Genomic DNA, 22994 nt, shown 5'->3' with positions numbered 1-22994 from the left:
TTTGTGATCCTCTCTCTTTTAAGAGCTTTTCTGCCTTCTTGTGGCAACTATTTGCAATTATATGTGTAAGCTTGATTTATTTATTTATATGTGTAAGCTTTATTTATTGTGGATTTTTACATTTCCTATCCGCAGACAGCGCTTGTTCAGAAATCATTTTATGTTGCTGCATCTTTCTACTTATCCCATCAGGGGTCGATGTACAGTATGAGATTATGTACATTTTCCATCAGCCTCACTATTTTCCTTTCATGGCGAATCCTCGAACTCTTGATCAAACTTCCTCCCTTCACTGGGATGGCGGATGTAAAACGGCAATTTAGCTTGGCCCATCTGTCCGCGACGCGCTTGTGATTGGAGCTCATTTGGGAAAACTCCTCTGTAGGAGTTGGTCAAAGCTCTGGAAGTGGTTCAAAATGGCTGCTTCCAACCCAAATGGCCAACTTCCTGTTGAATTTGGCGCATGGGTCTTTGAGGCTTTTTAGCGTGTCCACTTGCGACGGACGTGCCCACCCGATTTGGCGTCGATTGCGGTGTTGAGAGGCTGATTTTTTATTTTTTTTGGTAACTTTTCTGCCATTCCTTTATAAGGCAGCATTTCCCTCCTGTGTGTTGTGTGTCTTAACGTGTTCACACCGAGCTAATACTGACTCACTCTATTAATCTGAGATGATCCACTCACAGTGAGCGCGTCAGGTGTGCCAAGTGAGCGAGTGTGTGTGTGTACACGTATGCCTTTCCATATGCTGCTTACGCGCTCTGATGTGAGGATTTGCAACAGGAAGAGAAAGTGTGAGCGTTTCGGGGTCAGCGAGCGCGGGGATGGCTTTCCGCGTGCGTAAATTAGCTGCGAGAACGGAGAGGCGCGCCACGCACGCAAACTTAACGACACCCGCGTAAATTACAGGCAGGATGCCGCTCGGAAACTCGTCTTCATTGTGAGGGTGTGTTGATGTAACTCTGTTTTTGTGGGTGCGTGTCAAGAAAGCCAAGCCACCAATATTAATACAACACCATGCACGTGGAAAAACTTGTCTTGTGGAAATTAAAATTATTATTATTATTTTTTTTATCATTATTGCGATTGCGATTTAATATGCGATTACTTTTTCAATGTCTTCTTTGCATGTATTTTTTTTAATAAATAGAAGCAATAAATTCATCTTCCTGCTTATCTGGATGTCAGTTTTCTTTTGGAACTTTGAAAAACCGATGTAATGTTTCCCAATGAAACAAATGAAAATGCAGGACGACTAATATTTACCTTATTTTGATCATTGTGTGGTTAAAAGTTTAATACTATGCTATTGCATAGAAATGTGTTTAAGTTAAATTGTGTTAAAGTTGCATATTGGGATATTTTTGTTTCGTACAATTTGTATTATGTTTATATATCTGTGTAAAATGTGTTTTATTTTCATAAATTTTCATTTTTTCTTCTACAATCTTTATGAAACTTAAATTACTAAAAACTAAAAACAAAAAAACTAAAACTTTCTACAAGGAGTTAATTTTAAAAAATGTATAAACTGATTTTTTTTTGTTTTGAGTTTTTCTACAAGAATAGATACTTGAAAAATTTAATTGTATTTTTTTTTTCTTCAGCATCTTTGCTCAAAAGAAGCAATAATGTTTAATGATCTTTTGTATTTTTTGAATATTTGATATATAATATTTAATCATTTTCAACATATTTGCTTTCTATGGAAGCGTATTGCATTCACTTGGAAAAAAAAAAAATCCTGATTTTTCTGGCTAATTTTTTTGGGGAGCTTTGTTTTTTGAGTAACATTTTTTCTGTTTTTCTGAATATTTTTTTTCTGTTTTACTGAATATTTTTTTCTGTCATAAAAAAAAAAAAAAAATCTGAAAAACAGAAAAAAAATTACTCCGAAAAACAGGGGGAAAAAAAATATTCAAAAAAACAAACAAGAAAAAAATATCCCAAAAAACAGAGCACCAACTTCTGTTTTTCAGAGTATTTTTTTTTGGGACCTCTGAACTCCAAATGACTTGGTGCAGACCTGTATATATGACTGGATAGCCGATAGCCCGTACACGCCAGTGCAAGCCGTTGAAGTCACAGGGCAGCCATCTTGTTACGCCCATGTCACAAGCAGACTGCTATATAAACTATACGGTATACGTACAGATGAGACATATGCAGCTCGTTGGCAGTTACTATAAGGCCAGAGGCGGGGTGGGGTGTTTGTGCCGGGGTGGTCACTAAGATGGCCGCCCTTGGAGTTCAGAGGTCAAAAAAAAAAATACTCCGAAAAACAGAGCAGCGCCTTCTGTTTTTCGGAGAAATGTTTTTTTCTGTTTTTTGGAATAATTGTTTTTTTCTGTTTTTTGGAATAATTTTTTTTTCTGTTTTTTGGAATAATGTTTTTCCCCCTGTTTTTCGGAGTAATTTTTTTCCCCCCTGTTTTTCGGAGTAATATTTTTGCTTTGTTTTTCGGAATATTTTTTTTTCTGTTTTTTGGAATTTTTTTGGGACGTAAAAAAAATATTTAGAAAAAAAAAAAATACTCAATAAAACAAAGCTCCCAAAAACATTAGTCAGAAATTCAAGTGAATGCAATACGCTTCCGTGGCTTTCTTTTGTATTTCATAACAACTCTAGCAAGTACAATTTATGAGGATGAAATAACAGTGAACTCGCTGAGCAAATCACAGTTGCCTCTTTTGGCTACCATAGTTTGTGGTTATTGCTTGCCCAAAATGGCCGCCACCTCCCATAATGCAGTGCAACTATTGCATTACATTGTGGGAGGTGGCCACCATTTTATGCAAACAATTAACAAAAATATCTGAAGCAGGGAGCCAATGACGATTACGAGGCACAAACCAAATTGTGAGTAAATCGGGTTGTTGGTAAACGCAGGTTAGTCTGTACAGTGATGAGAAAATGGAGACTTGAATCAATCGCAGCCCCACTTCTTCGTAAAGATGTCATCAACACATAAAGAAACTATTCTTAACCACATACAATAATCAATTAAAAGTGTCAATCAGGAGCCACACGTCGCGACTTGCAGCCACCATGTTGCTTCTCCACATTGATACGTCATCTTTTTCTTCTTCTTCACACAAACAGAAGACAATTTGCCATAATTGCTCTTTGAATTGTGACATATTCTCCCTGCCCCTCACCTCCTCCTCCTCCTCCTCCTCCTGTTCATTATTCCGTCCGTTCTCCCCACTGGAGTGCGGCCCCATTTGCCATTTCCATTCGGGTGCTCGTCTCCGGCTCAGCCGTAGCAAGCTATTACACTTCACTCTATTCATTACGCCGCCGCTGACTCTCCGCTCGTCCTACCCCGGCCCGACCCGTCGCAAGATGGCTGCTCTGCCGGAGGCGCGGGAAAACACGTCGCCCTCGCTCGCGTATGTGACGTTCGATACCCGGCGCCGTGACTTTTCACGCAGATGTGCGTGCGTGCGTGCATGTGTGCGCGCGAGTGTAGATAAGAGGCCCGAGAGTTTAAGGATGATGGATTGCCAAACCTTGGGCTAATGTCCTTGGGGGTCACCGATGGCATGCCAGGCAAGCTGCCATTGGTCGCCTCCTCGCAGTGGGGAATTCTAATTGGCCGCTCGTGCTGCTCTTGGTCGCCGTTCTCCATCTTTGCTGCGTTTATTGAGCGGCAACCAAGTCTCACATTAACTTTTAACACATACACTTCATTTCTTCCTTTGGATGATGATGATTGTTTTCTGTTGAGATTTGTTGAAAATGTTGATTTGATGAAAATGTCATACTCATAAAAATCTCATTTTATTATTTTTATTTTTGTTTTTTAAAGTTTTTGTTTCGAACAATTTGAATTTTTTTATATATCTATTTAAAATGTATGTTTGAATTAGGAGAGCTTTGTTTTCATGAATTGGGATTTTTTTTTCTTCAATCTTTATAAAACTAAATTGTAGTTAAAGGGATACTTAACTTATTTATTAGCCCATTATAGCACTAAAATATTAATATTTTGTCTATGATTTATTTGATACTTGCATTATTTTTCAGTCAACAGCAAGTTGCAAAATAGTTTTTAAAGGTACTATTTGTACATGAAAAAAAATGAAAATATCAAATTTATTATAGGCAAAATATTCATGTTTGACTGCCAAAAATGGCTAAATAAGTAAAGTATCCCGTTAAAAATGTACTGGATTTTTTTTTTCTCTTTACTTTTGTTAGAAGAGAAATATATTTGTATTTTCAATTGGATTTTTTTAATCACTTTACTTTAACTCATAATTTTAAAAAAATCACAATTTTTGAAAAAAAAACAACTTTTTGATAGGATTTTTTGCCATCATTTTTTTAAATTTAGTTTTCAATATTTTTACTAGGGATTTTGATCTTACATTCTATACAAAAAACAATCCATTTTCTAAATATTTATTTTTAGGTATTTGAAGTTTGGGGGTTGTTTAAAAAAAGGTATAATTTCTATATTTTTTTTCAATACTTTTAATGTGGCAGCATCTCAAATATTTCTACAAAGAGCTAATTAAAAAAAAAAATAGAAACTGTTTTTTTTTTACTTGAATAGACAATTGAAAATGTAATTGGAGTTTTCCTTAAGTTTTTGCTCAAAAGAAGTTATAATGTTTCATATGATGTTTTGTATTTTACGACTATTTGTTGAAAAAATTAGTTTTTTCAAAATATTTTTCTTTTGTATTTCATAAATATTTTTTGGAAAAAAAAAAGTTCAAATATTTTCAAAAATAGAATGTTTTTCTTATAAATGCTACGCTGTCAAACGCCTCATCAGACTTAATGTCGCCGTTGTCGTTGCTGGCGTCCCGCTTGACGTAAGCTGCAAACCCACACGCGTGATCAAAGCTTGTTTACGCGGCGTGCTACGCCACAATTAGTGCCATAGCAGGAAATGTTTGCGTGCGTGTTTTAATATTCGTCAGTACGGATTTGCTTGACAATAACAAACATTGGGAGCTTCTTAAAGAACATTTTGCCAGCTTTCTTTCCCTCGGCTGGTTGTGATCAACACCCACCATTTTGTCATGTCGGAGCAGAACGCGTGGGGGGAAGGCGACGGGGCCCAGGAAATCTTCTAATCACCATCATTATCTTGTCTTATTCAGTTCCTCCTCTCGTTTTTCTTTTTACATTATTTTTATATAGTACAAATTAGCACTCATCGAGCAAGTCGCCCATCTTTTAACCTGCTGCCTGAACAAATCCAAAACAGGATGCATTTTGGCTGCTAGCGAATAGTTCTCCCCCCCCCCCCCCCCCCAAAAAAAAGAGGCTTATTGCGCCGACGCTGTTGCAAACAAACAAACCTAACACGGACGAATGGACGCTGCAATTAATTCTGTTCTTGCAGAATTACTCACCGTTTCCTTGTTTAATGTTGAACAACGAGAGGCGCTTCGTGCATTTGTAGCTGGTAAAATGCTTGTGGGGTTTTTTTTCCCCCCTTCGACATGAACGAAGACGACATTTTCATCCCTGGCCGCGATTGGTCAAAACAAAGGTGCGTAATGCCGCATCGGCCAATCAGCTTGAAGTATTGTACAAAATGTCCCGCCTTTCCCGAGCAAATTACCCTGGAGCCGTCCCAGATTGATATTGTGGAGAACTCCCTTGAGAATATCAATCTGGCTATTGTCAGATTACTAGCTTAATGCTAACGCATAATGGCAAATGCCATTGATGGGATAACAAAGTTAGCATTGGTGTTGCAGCAGTTTACTCACTTTTAGCAACAAATATTTGAACATAAATAGTGCAGCAACAAAATCATGTAGGCGGATAAATATAACAATACTGGCATATATTCTTTATCCACTGTCAAAAAAACTATACTGCAGCTTAGCTATTGGTGCTCTTCTTTATATTTCTTCATCAAATCTAAAATTAGAAACTTGTGAATAAGTATCATAGCGATGCTGAGTACTCGTTGTGTTGCTGTTGTTGTAGCTCGCGAGGAGTACGTGGCCACCTTCAAGGGCTCCGAGTTCTTCTGCTACGACCTGTCGCCCAACCCCATCCAGTCCAGCAGCGACGAGATCACGCTGTCCTTCAAGACGCTGCAGCGCAACGGGCTGATGCTGCACACGGGCAAGTCGGCCGACTACGTCAACCTGGCGCTGAAGAACGGCGCCGTGTCGCTGGTCATCAACCTGGGCTCGGGCGCCTTCGAGGCCCTGGTGGAGCCCGTCAACGGCAAGTTCAACGACAACGCCTGGCACGACGTCAAGGTCACCCGCAACCTCAGACAGGTAAACGCGCAGCCGACACCCTGCACGCGGTTTATGAATGACGCTAAACTCGAGCGCTCAGACGGTGCTGACCTGGGCTGTCGCTGAACTGATTGAGAATTTTTGTCAGTTGTGTGGAATTGGTTGTTCATCAACAATTGGCATGAGGTTTGTCAGGTTAAGTGCAGCTACAATACTTTTTTTTTTTTTTTTTTTTAGTTAAGGAAATTAGTCAAGAAAATAATGTTGAAAAATACATTAAAAAATACAATACAAAAAGTTCAGTAAAAAAAATTGAGGGTTGAATGGTCGTCATCATCACTTGCACTGACTTTACTGCTTTTAGTTAAGTGACATTTTTTTTTTGTATAAACTGTTACCAATATAATTCTCAGTTTCAAATACAAACATTGTCAAATATTTATATAATTTGTAAAATATTTTATTTAATCTATATAATACAAAATATTTAAAATGAATGGGATATTTAGAATGAATGGGATTTTGTTTGTTAAATTTTGGATATTTTTTTTTGATTGTTTTAAAATTCTGCTTTGTTTTAGAAGCAGATTTAAAAAATAGTGGTTTCAAAATTGTAATTTCTAACAGTTTTTTCTTTTATTAAACTATATATCATACTTGAATATGTTTTTAATTTATTTCTATATATATATATATATATATATATATATATATTATTTTATTTTTTAACAAATATTGTTCTTTTCTAAGTTTTTTCTTTTATTAAACTATATGTAGTACTTGAATGTTTTTAATTTATATATAGTTTTAACAAATATTGTTCTTTTGTTTAATGAAAATAATAAAAACCTTTTTTTAATTATTTAAATTTTTCATTACAAATTTTAACCATCCATCCAAAATTTTAAATATTTTTTACATTATTTAAATTTTTCATTACAAATTTTAACCATCCATCCAAAATTTTAGATATTTTTTACATTGAGTTTTTTTCTCCACTTAAAAAAAAATGAAATCTTTTCATATATTTAATTTAATATATGTAATTTATTTTAGTTATTAGGACTTTTTAAATTGTGTTCATTTGTCTTAATATTTGATTTTAATTTTATAATTAAAAATTTAATTCTAGTGTGTGATGTACTGTAAATACAATAAATCCCCGTCAACCAGCACCATGCAAAAACACAACATAATGCAAGAAATAATATGACAAGTAATTTGAAAATAACTAAATAAAAATAAAAAGTAGCCATGGCATATAGTCTAAAGTGCACTTTGGGGCGTGTTATGCCTTCTCATCAATATTGAATGGCAGCGTTCATGAAATAATCCCAAACCGTCACTGATGTATTTTTTTTTTCTCATGCCAACATGAAAGATTGCATTTCCCTGCACTGTGTATTTGACTTTGGAGCAGCACAGTGAGTGAGTGCTGCCTGCTGCCGAGAACTCGGCAGTCCGACAAGGTAACTAACAAAACTAACTGACTAAGAGAAACTAACGCTCATGTGGGAGCGCCGCTAAGTCGTGTGTGCTCCACACCGTCTTGTTAGTTTGCAGCCGTCCAGCAGCTCTCGCAGGTGAGTACTTCTTCTCATCCAACCCAGCGAGTGAGTGACAACTTGCTCACTCTTACTACTACTTGCGTCTGACTACTAACTTGTTACTAACCTGCCAGCGGAACTAACTAACACCATCCATGGAATGATTCATACTACTAACCTAACCTGTGCCCTTCTCCTAGTGAAAAGTACTCCTCAGCCTCCTCGGAGGGCCTTCTTTTTTGAGCTTTTTCCTTCTTTTTTATTTTTTTATTTTTTCAATTCCTTCTGTTGACAGTTTTTGATTTGCTTTCCTTTCTTCCCCCCTCTCCTACAAAGCACTCAGGCATTGGACACGCTATGGTAAACAAACTCCATTGTTCGGTAGATATACCATTCTAATTGTTTCTTAGTTTGGCTTTTGCCCCCCGTGTCTTATTTCCTTTTTACTACAACAAAAAGAGTAAGCAATAAAAAGGATAAGTGCGGTTGTTAATTTTTTTTAAAGCTTAAAAAAAAACAAAAAAAACAATCTCTTCCTCACCCGGCCCTCGCTCCCCTCTCTTGTTGCCAAACTTTTTTTTTCTTTATTACCCCTTTCTCTTCCCTTGTTTTTCCCGCCTCATGACCTGCGATTGGCTCATGCCTCACCTGCATGCCAGCGCCACACCTCCTCTTTTGCATGCACAAAAAACTGACTCCCCACCTTGCTTATTGTTTTACGGCCCGAGCACTAAGTGGCGCAAAGACCCTCCTGGAATACTTAGCTTTAATTTTATACTTCAGAATTCTCAACATGCCCGAGATTTCGTTAGTTTTCACAAGCATTCTGTAAATTTAAGTAGTTTGAGGTCTCCCCTTGCAGAGTCTTCCCCTGGAAAGTTTAGGGGGTTTACAGATATATACATAACAGGAAACACTCAAAAAAGTCTCAGGGACTCATGACTAAAATTGAACAGGAGGTCGGCCATTTTCTCAGACTTTTTGAGCAAATTCCACGGTTTGTGCTTTGAGGAGCGCCTACAAGGGAATTGCCCAAACAAGCCCCAATCACAATTGGTTACAGGTATCCTAGATAGAGAATCGATTCATTCACATAGCTAAAATTGCAGAGGAAGTTGACCATATTTTCAAGGCAGCCATTTTGGGCAAATTCCAGAGGTTGTGTCTTGACAAACTTCTACTATGCAATTTGCCTAAATGAGCCCTAATCCCAATTGAAAGCAAGTATCTTTGACTAATTGGTCACCAGGTGTCATGGCCAAAATCGAACAGGAAGTCGGCCATTTTTTATTAAGGCAATTTGTAGTTTGACAAACTGCTCTAAGAGATTCCTCCAAATTATTCCCCATCTGAAGCAGATACCTGTATTGCGGGCGTCCTAATTTCTCACTCAGTAGCGCCCCCTTGAAAGTTAGGAAAAAATTCTGCCCCTAACACCAGTTTCACTAATTGACAGAAAATTAGGTGGTCATGTCTATCACAGCTCAAATTTAATAGTTGGGCATTTTAGGTTGAAGTAGCAATTTGGGCGAAATCCAGGAATCGTATTTTGACATATTCTTCCTAAGGAATTAAAATGAACCCCAAGACCAATTAGAAGCAGATATCCAAGAAAGATAGTCCATATTAGTCTATTGTTGACGGAGTATGACGTCAACGTTTTTGGTCATTTCGAGGATTGGCCAAGAGAAATAGGGTGCGATGGCCCATTCATCATTGCTTGAAATCTTTTTTTTTTTAATGTTTCCCGGTCTTCCCAGCTGCGGCTGCGTGCTTGGCATCATCCCATCATCCTCTTTGCGCATGTGGAATGAGCAACCACACCGCATGTTTTGAGATTGACTTGTGGAATGAGATGTGGCCCATCTAACTACTTGTGTAAGTGTGTGTATTAATCAATAAGTGTGTGTTCGTCGTCAGGGTGTCATCTGAGCTGAAAAAAAAATTAACCCACCCCCAAGATGGCAAACCTCCACTAACAACATCATCGCAACTAACAACACACTAACACCATCGCAGCTTACTAACATCATCCACCTCAGTAACGCCACACTACTAACTAGCACCAAGAAGCCTGCGGACTCGTACTAACACCTTCCGCCTGCTACTGTTTATAAACAGCAGGAATACTCACAACGGCCTTCAAGTGACAGGATTGGAACGTGTTGGGTGGCAAAATGAGCTGCTTGCGTGTTGAGCCAGGCAGGCTGTTAAAAGTTGTATTGGCGAGTAAATCAAATCACTGACGGGACAAAGAGCTTTTAATGCAAAGGTGGAGTCAGCATTTGTAGCGCAATTTTCCATTACAGTGTTGACAAAGTGACCCTTGTCGTGGACACGAATATCAGCCGTGGCGCTAAATGATTTCTCAGCCCCCAGGATCAATAACGGGACAATGGTGTTGCTTTTGTCCAGCAGTATGTCCTGGTTGGCTTCTGCAGGTGGTCTAGGCAAGCGTGTTTTGAACTTTAGTGTTGTCAAGGGTTGTGTTCGCAACTGGGTTCGCTACGGGTAGATTTACAGCTAGGAATCTTATTTCTGACACCGTTTTTATCACAGAGGAATCTCGCTGCAGATAGATTGGTCTCGTGGGTTAAAAAAACAAAAAAACAAAACCTTGACCCTAACAACTAAGAGCCAGGCTAGCCAGATCTTTCCGTCAGAGCTAACAATCCAATTTGGCACCTCTCTCTGAGGAAGAGTCTCCTTAACCTACATGATAACAAACCTTGACCACAACAGCTAAGAGACGAGCTACACCCCCCCCCCCCCCCAAACCCTCGTTTGTCGCGGTACTGTAGCACAGATTGCCATCCCACATCTGAGACAATTTGTTGCCAAACTGTAACTGAGGAGGAATACCGTCAACCCACTGGTCCCCTGGGTTGAAAAAAAAAACCCTCTGCCGGGATAACTAAAAGCCAACCAAATCTCGATCACTCAGAATGTATCCCCCTTCTGGAGGTTGGACTATTTTACAGGATCCTACTGACACCCAGTTCTATTAGGTTGAAAAACCTGTACACTGACACCACTCTTTGGCATCGTAGCATCTCCCCTGTTCCCAAGATGGCCACGTGTCATAGCTGAACATCCCACTTACAACATTAATCACCAATATCTGAGGAAGAGTACTCTGAACCTTGGTTTGAGAAAAGTCTCTTGGCTGAAGAAACTTGCCTGAACCCATATTTCATCCAGGGTCTGTTGGGTTGGAAAGACCTGTACTCTGAACGGTATCTTTCTCTCGCTACCTTCCCCATCCAGAGTGTCATTGCTTACCCTTCCACTTCTGATGCTATTTTTCACCAGACTCTGAGGAACAGCAGCTATAATCCGAATTCGAACCAGTCTATTGGGTTTGAAGATCTGCACAATGACCACAACACCATTCAGCATGACTCGGTGGCATGATGACTTTCTTACCCTTTGTCGGTACGACTTCTAACACCAAACTCCAGATCCTCAAACCAGATTTTATCCTGGGCCACTGGGATGACTTTGTCCCCAAACCCTGAACTTGGATTTTAAGGCACGTCTACTGGGTTGGGTACAGCGTGGAACCACCTGACCTTTGGGTCTTTTGAACTGCCAGTCTTACAACCAAGAACTCTGACACTCGTAACCTGGAAGCAGATCACAACACCATCGATCCAAGATATTTGCTAGAACTGGCGCGACGGCCCACTCCAACCCATGACCTCCACTAGCACCGCAAGGTTTCCTTCCAACCTGGACTCCCACAGATGGCCTCTCGAAAACATCCCCCGCTTCCGACACACAGTCCACCGCACTACAATCGAATGCAGAAACACACACGAGTCCCCAAACCAATCAGGCCATCTCTCCGCCACATACACATTTTGTTGCCAGAATAACGGGGGCTAATTTGGCTGGTCTCCACCTAGCTAGCTAGCGCCTAGCGCCGCCTTTGGGTGTGAGTATATAGCGTGTCCTTTCCCTGTGCTTTGTTGTGTAGGTGACCATCTCGGTGGACGGCATCCTGACCACCACGGGCTACACCCAGGAGGACTACACCATGCTGGGGTCCGACGACTTCTTCTACGTGGGAGGGAGCCCCAGCACGGCTGACCTGCCCGGCTCCCCAGTCAGCAACAACTTCATGGGCTGCTTGAAAGAGGTGGGGCGGTTTTGATGTCAGTAAAGATATCAACAGAGTTCCTTTGTGGGGGGGATCTGTCTTGCTTAACGTCTTACTTGAGGTTTCAGCATTTATCTTCACACACGTCTAATGTATTTAAAAACAAACGTCTGCATTCACTTTACGGGCTCTTCAAACAATACACGAAGCTTAGACTGATATATTTGTATGCTCCTTAGCTCGGTTACATCTTCCGTCTGACTGATTCAGTCGCTCACGATAGATTCCACGTCCCTAGACGGGACTAATCCTGTCACAAATCTCTTTGACTTACATCCCTCATGCAGCCGCACGTCGCGTTCGCTGCCGTGAAATTGAAAAATAACCGCTGACGTCCATGTAAAAGCATTCCGAGGATCATCTTTCACCAATTTCAAGTGCTTTCCGGTTCGCTTTTTTTTTTTTTTTGTATTGGTGGATGACGTCACAGACTTCAGTTTGTGTAATTGAATGCCCTTTTAAAATTACATTAACCGTACTTGACTATAGTATTCATTCCTGATCCTGATCCTGAATAAACAGATCTTTAAAAAAAAATAATAATAATTATCTGGTTGTCTATTTAAAAAAAATAAAAATAAAAAAAAATAAAAAAAATGGCTTGTATCTGATGCAAACGGTTATTAGTGTCGGTTGCTTTCCTCATATTTTCCCAACATTCTCTTAAAAGGAAAAAAAAAAAAGCACGCCAACAAACACAGTCACTTCCAACTGGCAGATTCTCACCAAAAGTCCCAGACACCTTGCCAACATCAGAGAGAATCGCTGATGTGGACCGTCGCTGAGGGACTAGCCACATGCTAATTAGCCCGGCTGCGACTCACGTGATTCTTCTACACAACCTCGCAACTGAGGAGAGACAAACACAGCGAGCAAAATGCATGTCTTTCATTCACGCAGCGAGCAGGAGTCGTAAACAAATGAGGCGACAGATGACATGCCAAATAGAGACCTGTACGTGTCCTGGATGTTTCCATTAAGACGGGGTCACGTTTAAAGCAGGCACATTTGTACATTTATTATCGCCGCGCCGTCATCATTTGTGCAAGCAAATGAAGACGTCCTTATGGATGTCACATTCTTCTGTAATTTTACAGGGTTAGCTTCATGCCGTTATCATATCACAATAGATATAACAGTAGAATTATATCATACTTGGACTCAATTTATGGAAATTAGAACGGTAAATAGAAGTCCTCCTCGACAGTAGTTGGCGCTATACTGCAGCAGTTTGATGCATCGGCCATTCGTCTTCTGCATTGGAAGGAAAGGTCTTCGTGTGCAATTTTTTGTTACTGTGTTAAATGAAACTTTATAAATCAAAATCAGATGTCACGATATTGTGGGGGAGGTTGGTGATATAAAATCTCAGCTATACTGTATGAGAACTCCATCCATCCATCCATTTTCTTGACCGCTTATTCCTCACAAGGGTCGCGGGGGCTGCTGGCGCCTATCTCAGCTGGCTCTGGGCAGTAGGCGGGGGACACCCCGGACTGGTTGCCAACCAATCGCAGGGCACACAGAGACGAACAACCATCCATACTCACACGCACACCTAGGGACAATTCGGAGCGCCTAATTAACCTGCCATGCATGTCTTTGGAATGTGGGAGGAGACCGGAGTACCCGGAGAAGACCCACGCGGGCAAGGGGAGAACATGCAAACTCCACCCAGGAAGGTCCGAGCCTGGACTCGAACCGGAGACCTCAGAACTGGGAAGCGGACGTGCTAACCACTCGACTACCGTGCCGCCGGTATGAGAACTCACAATACAAAAAAGCTCATGTTGGAAAAAAGCACTATCTTTTTTTTTTCTTTTTTTTCTTTTTTTCTCCCCCAATCGTTACCCTACATCTGGCAATGACCATGGGTCTCTAAATGGCCAAACATTCTGAATTACCAGAGGGTACTGCAACTGCACAATTGGAAAACAACTTGGCCTTTTTTGCGGATGTGCTATTTTTAATATAACGTGCTGACGATATTGTGCCAATTTTAATATCGGGATGTCGCCATATTGCCATTAATGTTGCATCACTATTTGTTTGGTTTACTGTATATCACTTCATTTTCCTAAGTGTATTTATTGCGTTGATTTGCTTGTACTTGCAAACATGCATTTATTTCATTTTTGTTTTACTTGACTTTATTGCGGGTAGACGGAAACATGCCATATTTGATTATGTTGTTGTTTTTTGTTTTCTAATTCTTTTTTTTTCTTCAAATTTCAGTTTCAGTTTTCAGTATTTATTTATTGTAATATTTACAGTAATTGTATTGCGTCGGTTCATTTATTTTGCTCGTTTAATACATGCAGAGGCTAATGGCTAAGAAGAACATGTCAAAGGCCTCCAGAGCCAAAGGAGAGTGGGGGGACGGGGAGAAGGAGGTTCGGGTTAATAAAGCCGAGCTTGTGTTTTTGCGCTCGTCGCATTAGAATGCTCGGCACAGGCGCCGTCTTCTGCTGCTCAATCAGAGAGCGTTCTGTGTCGAAGCGCAGCAGGAAGGAACATGAGCCACCGGCCTCAAAATAGTCACAACCGCGCAATACTTGAAATTAAAGCAGACATGTTGTGCATTTTCTTCCCCCAGAATGTAAAATAGGCCCCCAAGTGTGGTGTGCTTTTGTTTAAATATACCAAGGATCAAGAATTGTTGACGTTTGGGAGCATATTTCTTACAATCGGGTAATGCGCAGTCTTCACCTATATGTTCTTCTTTGTCTCTTATCCATTTATTACTTTTACACAGTGCCCCCTTGTGTTCAGACTGAAGCATCACTGCACTGAAGTGCCTTGTGTTACAGGCTCCCTTCAAGAGAAATATATCGCAGAACTGTTTGACAAAGATGCAGTTAAAATGTCAGTAATAACAATTACTTAGTTTAAAATGGGTTCTGTTTAAGTAAAACTCAAGTATGTACACAAATTTAAGTCGTCGGTCTGGGAAAAAAAAAAAAAGAAGTGGACTGGGTGATATCCCTGGGTTGGAATCAGCTTCATTTGGGAATGGCTTTTTCAGTGGTTGGTTCTGACTCAGGGTAATCAAAGAACACTCCCCGAAGTCCAATTATGAGTGTTTGAAATGGCTCCCAAGAAATTCTTCCAAATAAAAGGCTGCGTCTTTGGGGATTCAAAGGTGACTTCATGTTTCATCCTTTCTCCTCCTACCCCCTTAAATCTCATCTCCCTTATTTTTTATTTATTTATTTTTTCTTGGCCTGAAGGTGGTGTACAAGAATAACGATGTGCGGCTGGAGCTGTCTAGACTCGCTAAACAGGGAGACCCGAAGATGAAGGTAGAGTCAGCCATTTTGTCAGATCCTCTTATACAGGTCCAGCCTTTTTCAAAATGGGTTTTTAAGGTATAGTTACTTACTGTAATGCCCTTGCATGTGGGAAAGGAGAAACACAGTCAAGTTTTCCCCCAAAGTTGTATCAGAGTTTTAGTATAGAAATGTTGGATTTTTTTCATTATGGTTAATTTATTTTGTTTTATGTTGATTTTTGTTTTTTTAAATTCATTTAGTCTTTTTTAGAATGGGTTTTGTATTTTTTACTTTTTCAAAAATGCTTTTTTTAATTTAGTTTATTATTAGTTTTAGTATTTGTTTAAGTTTTTTTTTTTAAATATATATATAAGGATTTAATTAAATGAATATTACGTAATAAAAAAATAAATTAAAAAAAGCTACAATTCCCGACTGGCTGTTTAACCTTCTTTCTGCTGACCATGAATACTGAAACAAGTACATTTCAAAACTCATTTATGAAATTAAGTGATGAAAACGGAGGACGTTTTCACTCTTAATTATCATTATTTGTGTTAGTTTCATAAAATCTAAAATGTACTTTCAGTTAATTATCATTTTTTTCAAAAGAACTCATTTTTATTTTATTTCTTTAGCGAAAATATTTTTTCCAATTTTAGTTTAGTTTGTTAGTTTCCATTAACTGTAATAACCTTGAGCTGTATCCAGTAATATAAAAAAAAAAACAATGACTGTATTTTCACCTATTGCATGTGCGTCTGGAAAGCGTCCCCCGCGATAATCAGGGGGTTCCCTCGACACCATCTTTAAAGACTTTCTGCTCCGGCTAAATGAGATTAAGTTGTTGAAACGTAGCCGTGAGCAGAACCTGGCGTTATTTCAATCCCATTTTTGTTTTGCGATAAGCCCGCCCGCTCCCACGTCTCATGACTGCGATCGCGCCGGCAGGTCAGCGGCGTGGTGTCCTTCAAGTGCGAGAGCGTGGCCACGCTGGATCCCGTCACCTTCGACACGCCCGAGTCCTTCGTGGCGCTCAGCAAGTGGACGGCCAAGAAGGCGGGCTCCATCTCCTTCGACTTCAGGACCACCGAGCCCAACGGCTTGATGCTCTTCAGCCACGGGAAGCCCCGGCAGATGCAACGCAAGGACCCACGCACGCCGCCCACCCTCAAGGTCAACGCCAGGAGATACTAACTCCGGTTTTGTCATTTAAAAAAAAAAAATTTTTTTATGTTAACTCATTCGCTTTTATATTCGGCAACTGGAATCCAATTGTTTACTGCCATTGATGTACTGATGTACTTCATTAGCAGGAAATGTTTTTTATATATAAGCACAAATGGGTAGCAACCTCAAATTTTGTTGTTTTGTATACAATGACAATATGCAGATACAATGGAAACAGCAGAGGTTCCAGAAATGAACCCTGTGGAACTCCATAAGGTGTGTTTTACACGTGAACTTATATGGAACATATTCAGCCGACCACTTTTTATCAATTTTTTTTTTGTCAACATAGTTAATATGGAGGGATAACTAAGAGCAAGAGCAAGAAATGACTTTTACGATGCTAACGCAGCGTCCTGTTGGTGTTCTAGGTGGATTTCTTCGCCATCGAGATGCTGGACGGCCACCTGTACCTGCTGCTGGACATGGGCTCTGGAACCACCAAGACCAAAGCCATCGACAGGAAGGTGAATGATGGCGAGTGGTACCATGTGGACTTTCAGAGGGACGGACGCTCAGGTACGTCCCCACATGTCTTATTTTATTTGACCACATGATATTTTGATCTTTGAACTTGTATTTGATACATTTTCAATTTTCTTTTTTTAATGGATAACTTTTTTGACTATTTGAAATTTAAATTGGTCCATTAACTTTATTTATATATTTATTTATATATAATGATAATTTATTTATATATATTATATATAACATATATATATTGTCCTTCAAGTGTTTTTTTTACTTTGACTTTATTTGCCATGATTTGGAACAAAATTTGTTGTTTTTGGTTTTATTTTTTGCCTTTTTTTTCCCACATGGTTATATTTCTTGATCCATTGGTTTGATTTGATTACCCAAATATATATGACTTATCTTGCTCTTCTTCTCCTACTGCCCGCCCCCGGCATCCATAAAGTAGTCTCATGCGTATTATGATCTAAAGGAGACAAGATGGGACAATAGATTCCGGAGTGGGGGACGTTGCTGAAGAGGCGGCGCCCCGCCTCCCCCCTCCTCGCTCCCCTCTCCTAGCGCGTCACGTTTTGGCCGGCGCTGCTGGCACGACGGGGGCCCGAGCTAAAATTTGCCCGCTTTGCTGCTCCCATGTGGAAAAGGGGCCGTAATCCTGTTTGTCTGCCTGCTGTCTGTAGTCAGAAAACAAACGACGGCTTATTGAATCCAACACTCCAAACATCAATATACACTCGCATTGTTTATGACTTTGTAATTGCAAACGGCGCACTCGCTTTTCTCATCCCGCCCTCATTACTTCTCCATTGTTGGCGGCGGCCGCGACTAAAAATAAAGCGGGCCGTGATTTATTGATGACAAAATGGTGGACGTCGCTCGCTCGTGCGCTCGCCACCGCTGATGATGACTCACTGATGAGACTTCTCATTTGCGTCGCTTGTCATGTGGAGGAGTGCAAAGAGAGAGGCGGGAAGATGGTGATGATGATGATTATGATGATGGTGGTGGTGGTGGCTGGACGTCATTGCAACAATGTTTGTGCTGCATTCAGGGACCATCTCAGTGAACAGTGTGAGAACGGCTTACACGGCGCCCGGCGACAGCGAGATCCTGGACTTGGATGACACGCTTTACCTCGGGGGTCTTCCCGAAGACCGCGCCGGACTCATTTTCCCCACGGAGGTGCGTGTCAACATCATTTTTGGGGGAGTTCAAGTAGAAGAGCTTCCACTCTACTTAAAACTCTTTAGGCTGTTTCAAACAAACATAACTTTGCCTTTAAAGTCTGCTAGCATAATGCTAACACAAAATGGGAAAAGCCATAGACAAGCGAACAAAATTTCAGCCAAACACAAGTAGAAAATCCAAAATATAACTCAAGGAGCTGCTGCTGGCCACAATCAAAAAATTTAATGGCGAACACGATTCTAGTGCCTGACATCACTCACTAGGCCACGCCCCATAAAGGCATACACATTACATTTGATAAAACACTTGAGTGTTGAGTTCCTGCTAATTAAACAGAGCGCAACAGTTAGATTTTATCTCCGAGCTACTCCGGCAATTACATTTTAAGAAACTGCCAAATGTCAAAGTCATTTAACGCTTGGCTGAAGTTTTTTTTTCTTTTTTTCTGTGCCTCAGGTGTGGACGGCGCTGCTGAACTACGGCTACGTGGGCTGCATCCGCGACCTGTTCGTGGACGGCCAGAGCAAAGACATCCGGCGGTTGGCCGAGGCCCAGCGGGCGGTGGGCGTCAAGCCGTCGTGCTCCAGGGAGCCGCCCAAGCAGTGCCTGTCCAACCCCTGCCAGCACAACGGCGTCTGCCGCGAGGGATGGAACCGCTACGTCTGCGACTGCTCGGGCACCGGCTACCTCGGGCGATCCTGCGAGAGAGGTCGGTCCCCAAAAAAAGTTACTTTATTATTGTTACGTTAAGTGCGTATCTATATATATATATATATATATATATATATATATATATATATATATATATATATATACATACGTGTATGTAAGTCCGTAAATAGTCAAGCAGACACGACGATGCAGCAAAGAAACACACTTTTGGAGCGAGGAGGAAATCGATTACTTTTTTATTAAATGTAGAAAGTCAAAAGCGGAAATGACGTCATCTGTGCGACGCACTTTCAAACAGGTATTCCAATCGAGCATAATTACCATGTATACGGGAATGTTTCTTCCCGCTCATACATATGTAAACAGGTTATCTCGAATGAAAAAAGACTTCTGATGCTACCTCTGAATCCAGAAAAGTAACATGTCAACTTCCGTCAATTCTGTGTCAGTGAACAGCAAGATAGGAAAAGTCAGAAAAATTCAGATTTTACAGGTGGGATGCCAGGTTCTTCTAGTACTAGCACAAAAGTTGGAAAACGCCAGATTTCTTTTTTTCTTTTATTATGTGTCTTTGCATTTATACAAAACGGTGACACAGAAACAAAATAGAAAATTCGAGTAGTAGAAAAACACTTTTGGATACAACTAAACTTCTGAAATGATCTGATCGGCAGATATTGTTTGCTATTTAAGAAAAATAGGCGATCGGTTGTAATGTCAAAATTTGATGATTGATCAATGACGTCAGTGATCAATCTGCAAAATAAAATATTTCAGCAAACAACCTTGTCCACTCCAGGAACATTCTGTCTACCATCAAAATAATAATAAATATTAAATAATCAATCAAAGATTTCTCCGCATATACAGGATTATTTTGTCCAATTCTTTTTTACATTTATTTTCAGTATATTTTTTTTCATATTTAATTTTCCATATATTGAATTTTTATCAGTTTTTGGGAGAATTTTTAGAATTTAATTGTTGCTATTTTTCCCAAATGCATTTCAACTAGGGGTGGGAGAAAAAAATTTATATTGCAATATATTGTTGCGCTCTCTGTTGCAATAAATTATCGATACACTGACAGTAGATATCGATGTAATATGTCCAGTTGTGCAGTGTTATGTTCTAAATGTTTATGCACTTTTATTTGTCTCACTTTACAATGTTTACTATTATAAGGCTAACAGGCAGTGAGGCACTATGCAGAACATTGTACAAAGTTTTGGCATTGAATAAAGGCATAATTAGACATTTCCCTTTTTATGGGCATTTGTTGGCTTTTTCAGTCACATATCGTGATATATTGCTAAAAGTATCAATATCGAATTGTGGTTTACCGTATCGTCCCACCCCTATATATATATATATATATATATATATATATATATATATATATATATATATATATATATATATATATATGGTTTAGCCCATTTTATAATCAGGTCGGTCATGGTTTTTTTTTTTTTTTTTGACTTGCTGATCGGTGATCAACTCCAAAATCCAAAAGCCGAGGTACTATCTTAATATCCATAAATATGCAAGTTTGATGACCTCCTCCCATTCTGAAGTTTTCATCATTTCTTTTGCGTTCCGCTTTCTTGTCAGCTCATGTTGACGACATTCTTTTACCCACTGCACCACTGTGCACATTAAAAAAAAAAAAATAAATCACCGCGGTAAAGATTGATGACAAAATGGCCGCCCATCCCTGCACTGTCCGGTTGTAAGAATAGCTCAACGTCTTCTTGTTATTCGGCGGCGTAGAGAAGGGAGCGAGGGGCCACAGCGGGGGCGAGGAAAGCGATAGCGGCGGCGCTGCGGATGCGGCGAGGACGGAGGCGCTGGCTCGGAACCGACGCAACGTGACAGCAGGTGAGGGGACGACGGGGGAGAATCTCGACAGCGAGATACGAGGGGGGGAAAAAACTGACGAGCTGAGAGAGGGAACAGCGGCGGCCAGACTGATACGGCCGGCGAGATGGAGTCGGACAAGAATAGGAAGCGGCGGAGATTGTCGCGGGACTCGAAAGTGTTTCTCATGCCCAAGTGTGTGTGTATGTGTGTGTGCACTGAGGGGTCACTAACTGCAGCGTGGCTGGATTAAAGGAAGCACAGATGGAGAAGCAGATGGAGAGAGTGATTGGCCGTGTTTACGCCTTCTACCTGCGGTTTCTTCCTCCCTTTTTCCTTTTTTTTTTTTTTTTTTTTTTTTATACACTCCCTCCTCCTCCTCGTCTTCCTCCTCTGCCGCTCTTTGTTCCACCCCCTCGCTTCTTAAACGAACACGCCGCCGCCGATGTTTATTCTCCAAAGAGCAGACATGTTTGCTGTCACCGCTTCCTCTTTGAAAGATTATTCTAGCTGTGATCCGGCGCCATTCCGGGGGGACGCGCCAACAAGACCGCTTCAAATATTGTAAAAAAATATTTTTTAAATGTTGGAAAGGCAAAAAAAATCGGAATATGCGTGGGGTGGGTCCACTGTATTATGTTTCAATATTGTGTTTTTAATGACGTATAGAATAAAATAAAATAACAATTTCATCCCATTTTTTTTCATCTTCTGCAAAAAACGCACACATGTCAGAATGAGCATTGAAGGGGAACATGTGACAAAAACAAATTATTTTAATTAATTACATCATTACTGTATCTTTTTTTAAGTATAATATGATCGAGTACTATTTTTCTCATTCATAACCCATTAATGGCCTTTCTATTGATTTCAATGGTGAATGCTGATTTGTGCTTTTTGCCGTTTTGTAGAAGTAGGCTAGAAACGCGTGTCGCTTATTCTTCCTCCACTGACGGCCCCTTTAGTAAAAAAAAAAGAGAGGAAAAAAAAAAAGCGAGGTAGCCGTAATCAAAGTGAAAAAACGGTAGGCGTGAACAACAGCATGTGCGCTGCTCTTCTTTTCTCCAGCGGTTTTCAACGCTAGGTGACCATCTTCGTCTTGGTCCTCGTCTTCTTCCTCCCTCGCCGTTAATGAGGCCTCATTTGCATTTTAACCAACAGCTTCTGCCTCCCTCACTTAACTAAACCCTCCTCTGTTCACACATAAATTCGCTCACTTCTTCTGACACGGCCACACACGCACGCTATCTCCCTCTCCCCTCATCAGTATGCATGAGCCTCCCTCTCTTCCTGTTCTGTTGTTTTTGCCTTGGCTCCCGCCGTCTCCCGCGGAAACAGGAAGAGCGGGGGGGGGATTGAAGCAAAGTAGTAATGGAGAGATAGAGAAAAAAAAAAACAGAGAGAGCGCGTTTAGCCGCGTCCGTAATTGTCCAATAAAGAACGGGCGTCCTCAGAGGTAAACAGTTTAACGGTTGAGGATTGGCCCCAGCAGGTAGCGCGGGTGAGAAGATGATGGATATGCAAATGAATATGCAAATGAGCGCACAGATGCGATCAACCTGCGCTTGTTGCGCGGCGGCCGCTGCGGGGCTTTTGGGCCCCGCCGGCGTTTCTATGCCACCGCCGCGTATTCTGATGCAACCTGATCGCAGCAAGCCGCCAGCTAGCCCGCGATATTTTTAGCACGCGGGTTAAAGCACGCTATCTGCTGTGGCCGCCTTTTTCTATCGTCTCCACAAGGAGGTCTGCGCCGAATGAAACGTCTGACAATCTCTTGCGTGTTTTTTTTTTTTTTTTTTTCCCCCCCGTCGATCGCCGTCCTTCTTCTCACGCTCGGCTTCTTGTCGCTCTCCCGCAGACGCGACCATCCTGTCGTACGACGGCAGCAAGTTTATGAAGGTGCAGCTGCCCATGGCCATGCACACGGAGGCGGAGGACGTGTCGCTGCGCTTCCGCTCCCAGCGGGCGTACGGTGTCCTGATGGCGACCACGTCCCGCAACTCGGCCGACACCCTGCGCCTGGAGCTGGATGGCGGCCGTGTGCGCCTCACCGTCAACCTAGGTACTCGCCCGCGCTCAAATCCGGCTCCGACTGGAATGTTGTTGTTGACGTTTTTACGAATCAAACATGGGCTTTACAAATCCTTCTACAGTGGAACCTCTTCACCCATAATCACAAACTTGCAATTGTCTACATTTGCTGCTTAGAACAGGACGTTCAAAATTTAAACTTGGGTGATTGAGCCACATGCTGCTTCACCAAGTCCAATTATCTGAGTACGTATGGCAGCCTGTTTATGGGGCTGCTGCTTGATCACAAACATACAATTGTTTACAGTCACTCGGAACAGGGCTGACAAAATTAAC

The 22994-nt window shown here is 40.9% G+C and overlaps 1 protein-coding gene across 28 annotated transcripts in view; it reads left to right on the top strand.

Moving 5' to 3' along the window:
• LOC144005456 (neurexin-1a-like) overlaps positions 1 to 22994 on the top strand; it is a 105399-nt gene that overhangs the window by 47159 nt on the left and 35246 nt on the right. For 15 of the 28 annotated variants that reach the window (XM_077503653.1, XM_077503652.1, XM_077503654.1 and 12 more), the window contains 9 exons: positions 5957 to 6258; positions 8103 to 8126; positions 11746 to 11907; positions 15159 to 15230; positions 16152 to 16376; positions 16802 to 16949; positions 17956 to 18086; positions 18549 to 18801; positions 22486 to 22689. In XM_077503653.1, the coding sequence (XP_077359779.1) occupies positions 5957 to 6258; positions 8103 to 8126; positions 11746 to 11907; positions 15159 to 15230; positions 16152 to 16376; positions 16802 to 16949; positions 17956 to 18086; positions 18549 to 18801; positions 22486 to 22689 (1521 nt within the window). Of the gene's footprint in view, positions 1 to 5956; positions 6259 to 8102; positions 8127 to 11745; positions 11908 to 15158; positions 15231 to 16151; positions 16377 to 16801; positions 16950 to 17955; positions 18087 to 18548; positions 18802 to 20537; positions 20646 to 22485; positions 22690 to 22994 lie in introns of all 28 variants that reach the window. The other 13 variants (XM_077503626.1, XM_077503632.1, XM_077503630.1 and 10 more) reach the window with 3 other exon arrangements.

Source organism: Festucalex cinctus, chromosome 17 (genome assembly GCF_051991245.1).
Source record: "Festucalex cinctus isolate MCC-2025b chromosome 17, RoL_Fcin_1.0, whole genome shotgun sequence".
In the NCBI taxonomy this organism is placed as follows: domain Eukaryota; kingdom Metazoa; phylum Chordata; class Actinopteri; order Syngnathiformes; family Syngnathidae; genus Festucalex; species Festucalex cinctus.
The sequence above is the reverse complement of the archived record's forward strand: the minus strand, read 5'-3'. Positions and strand labels throughout refer to the sequence as shown.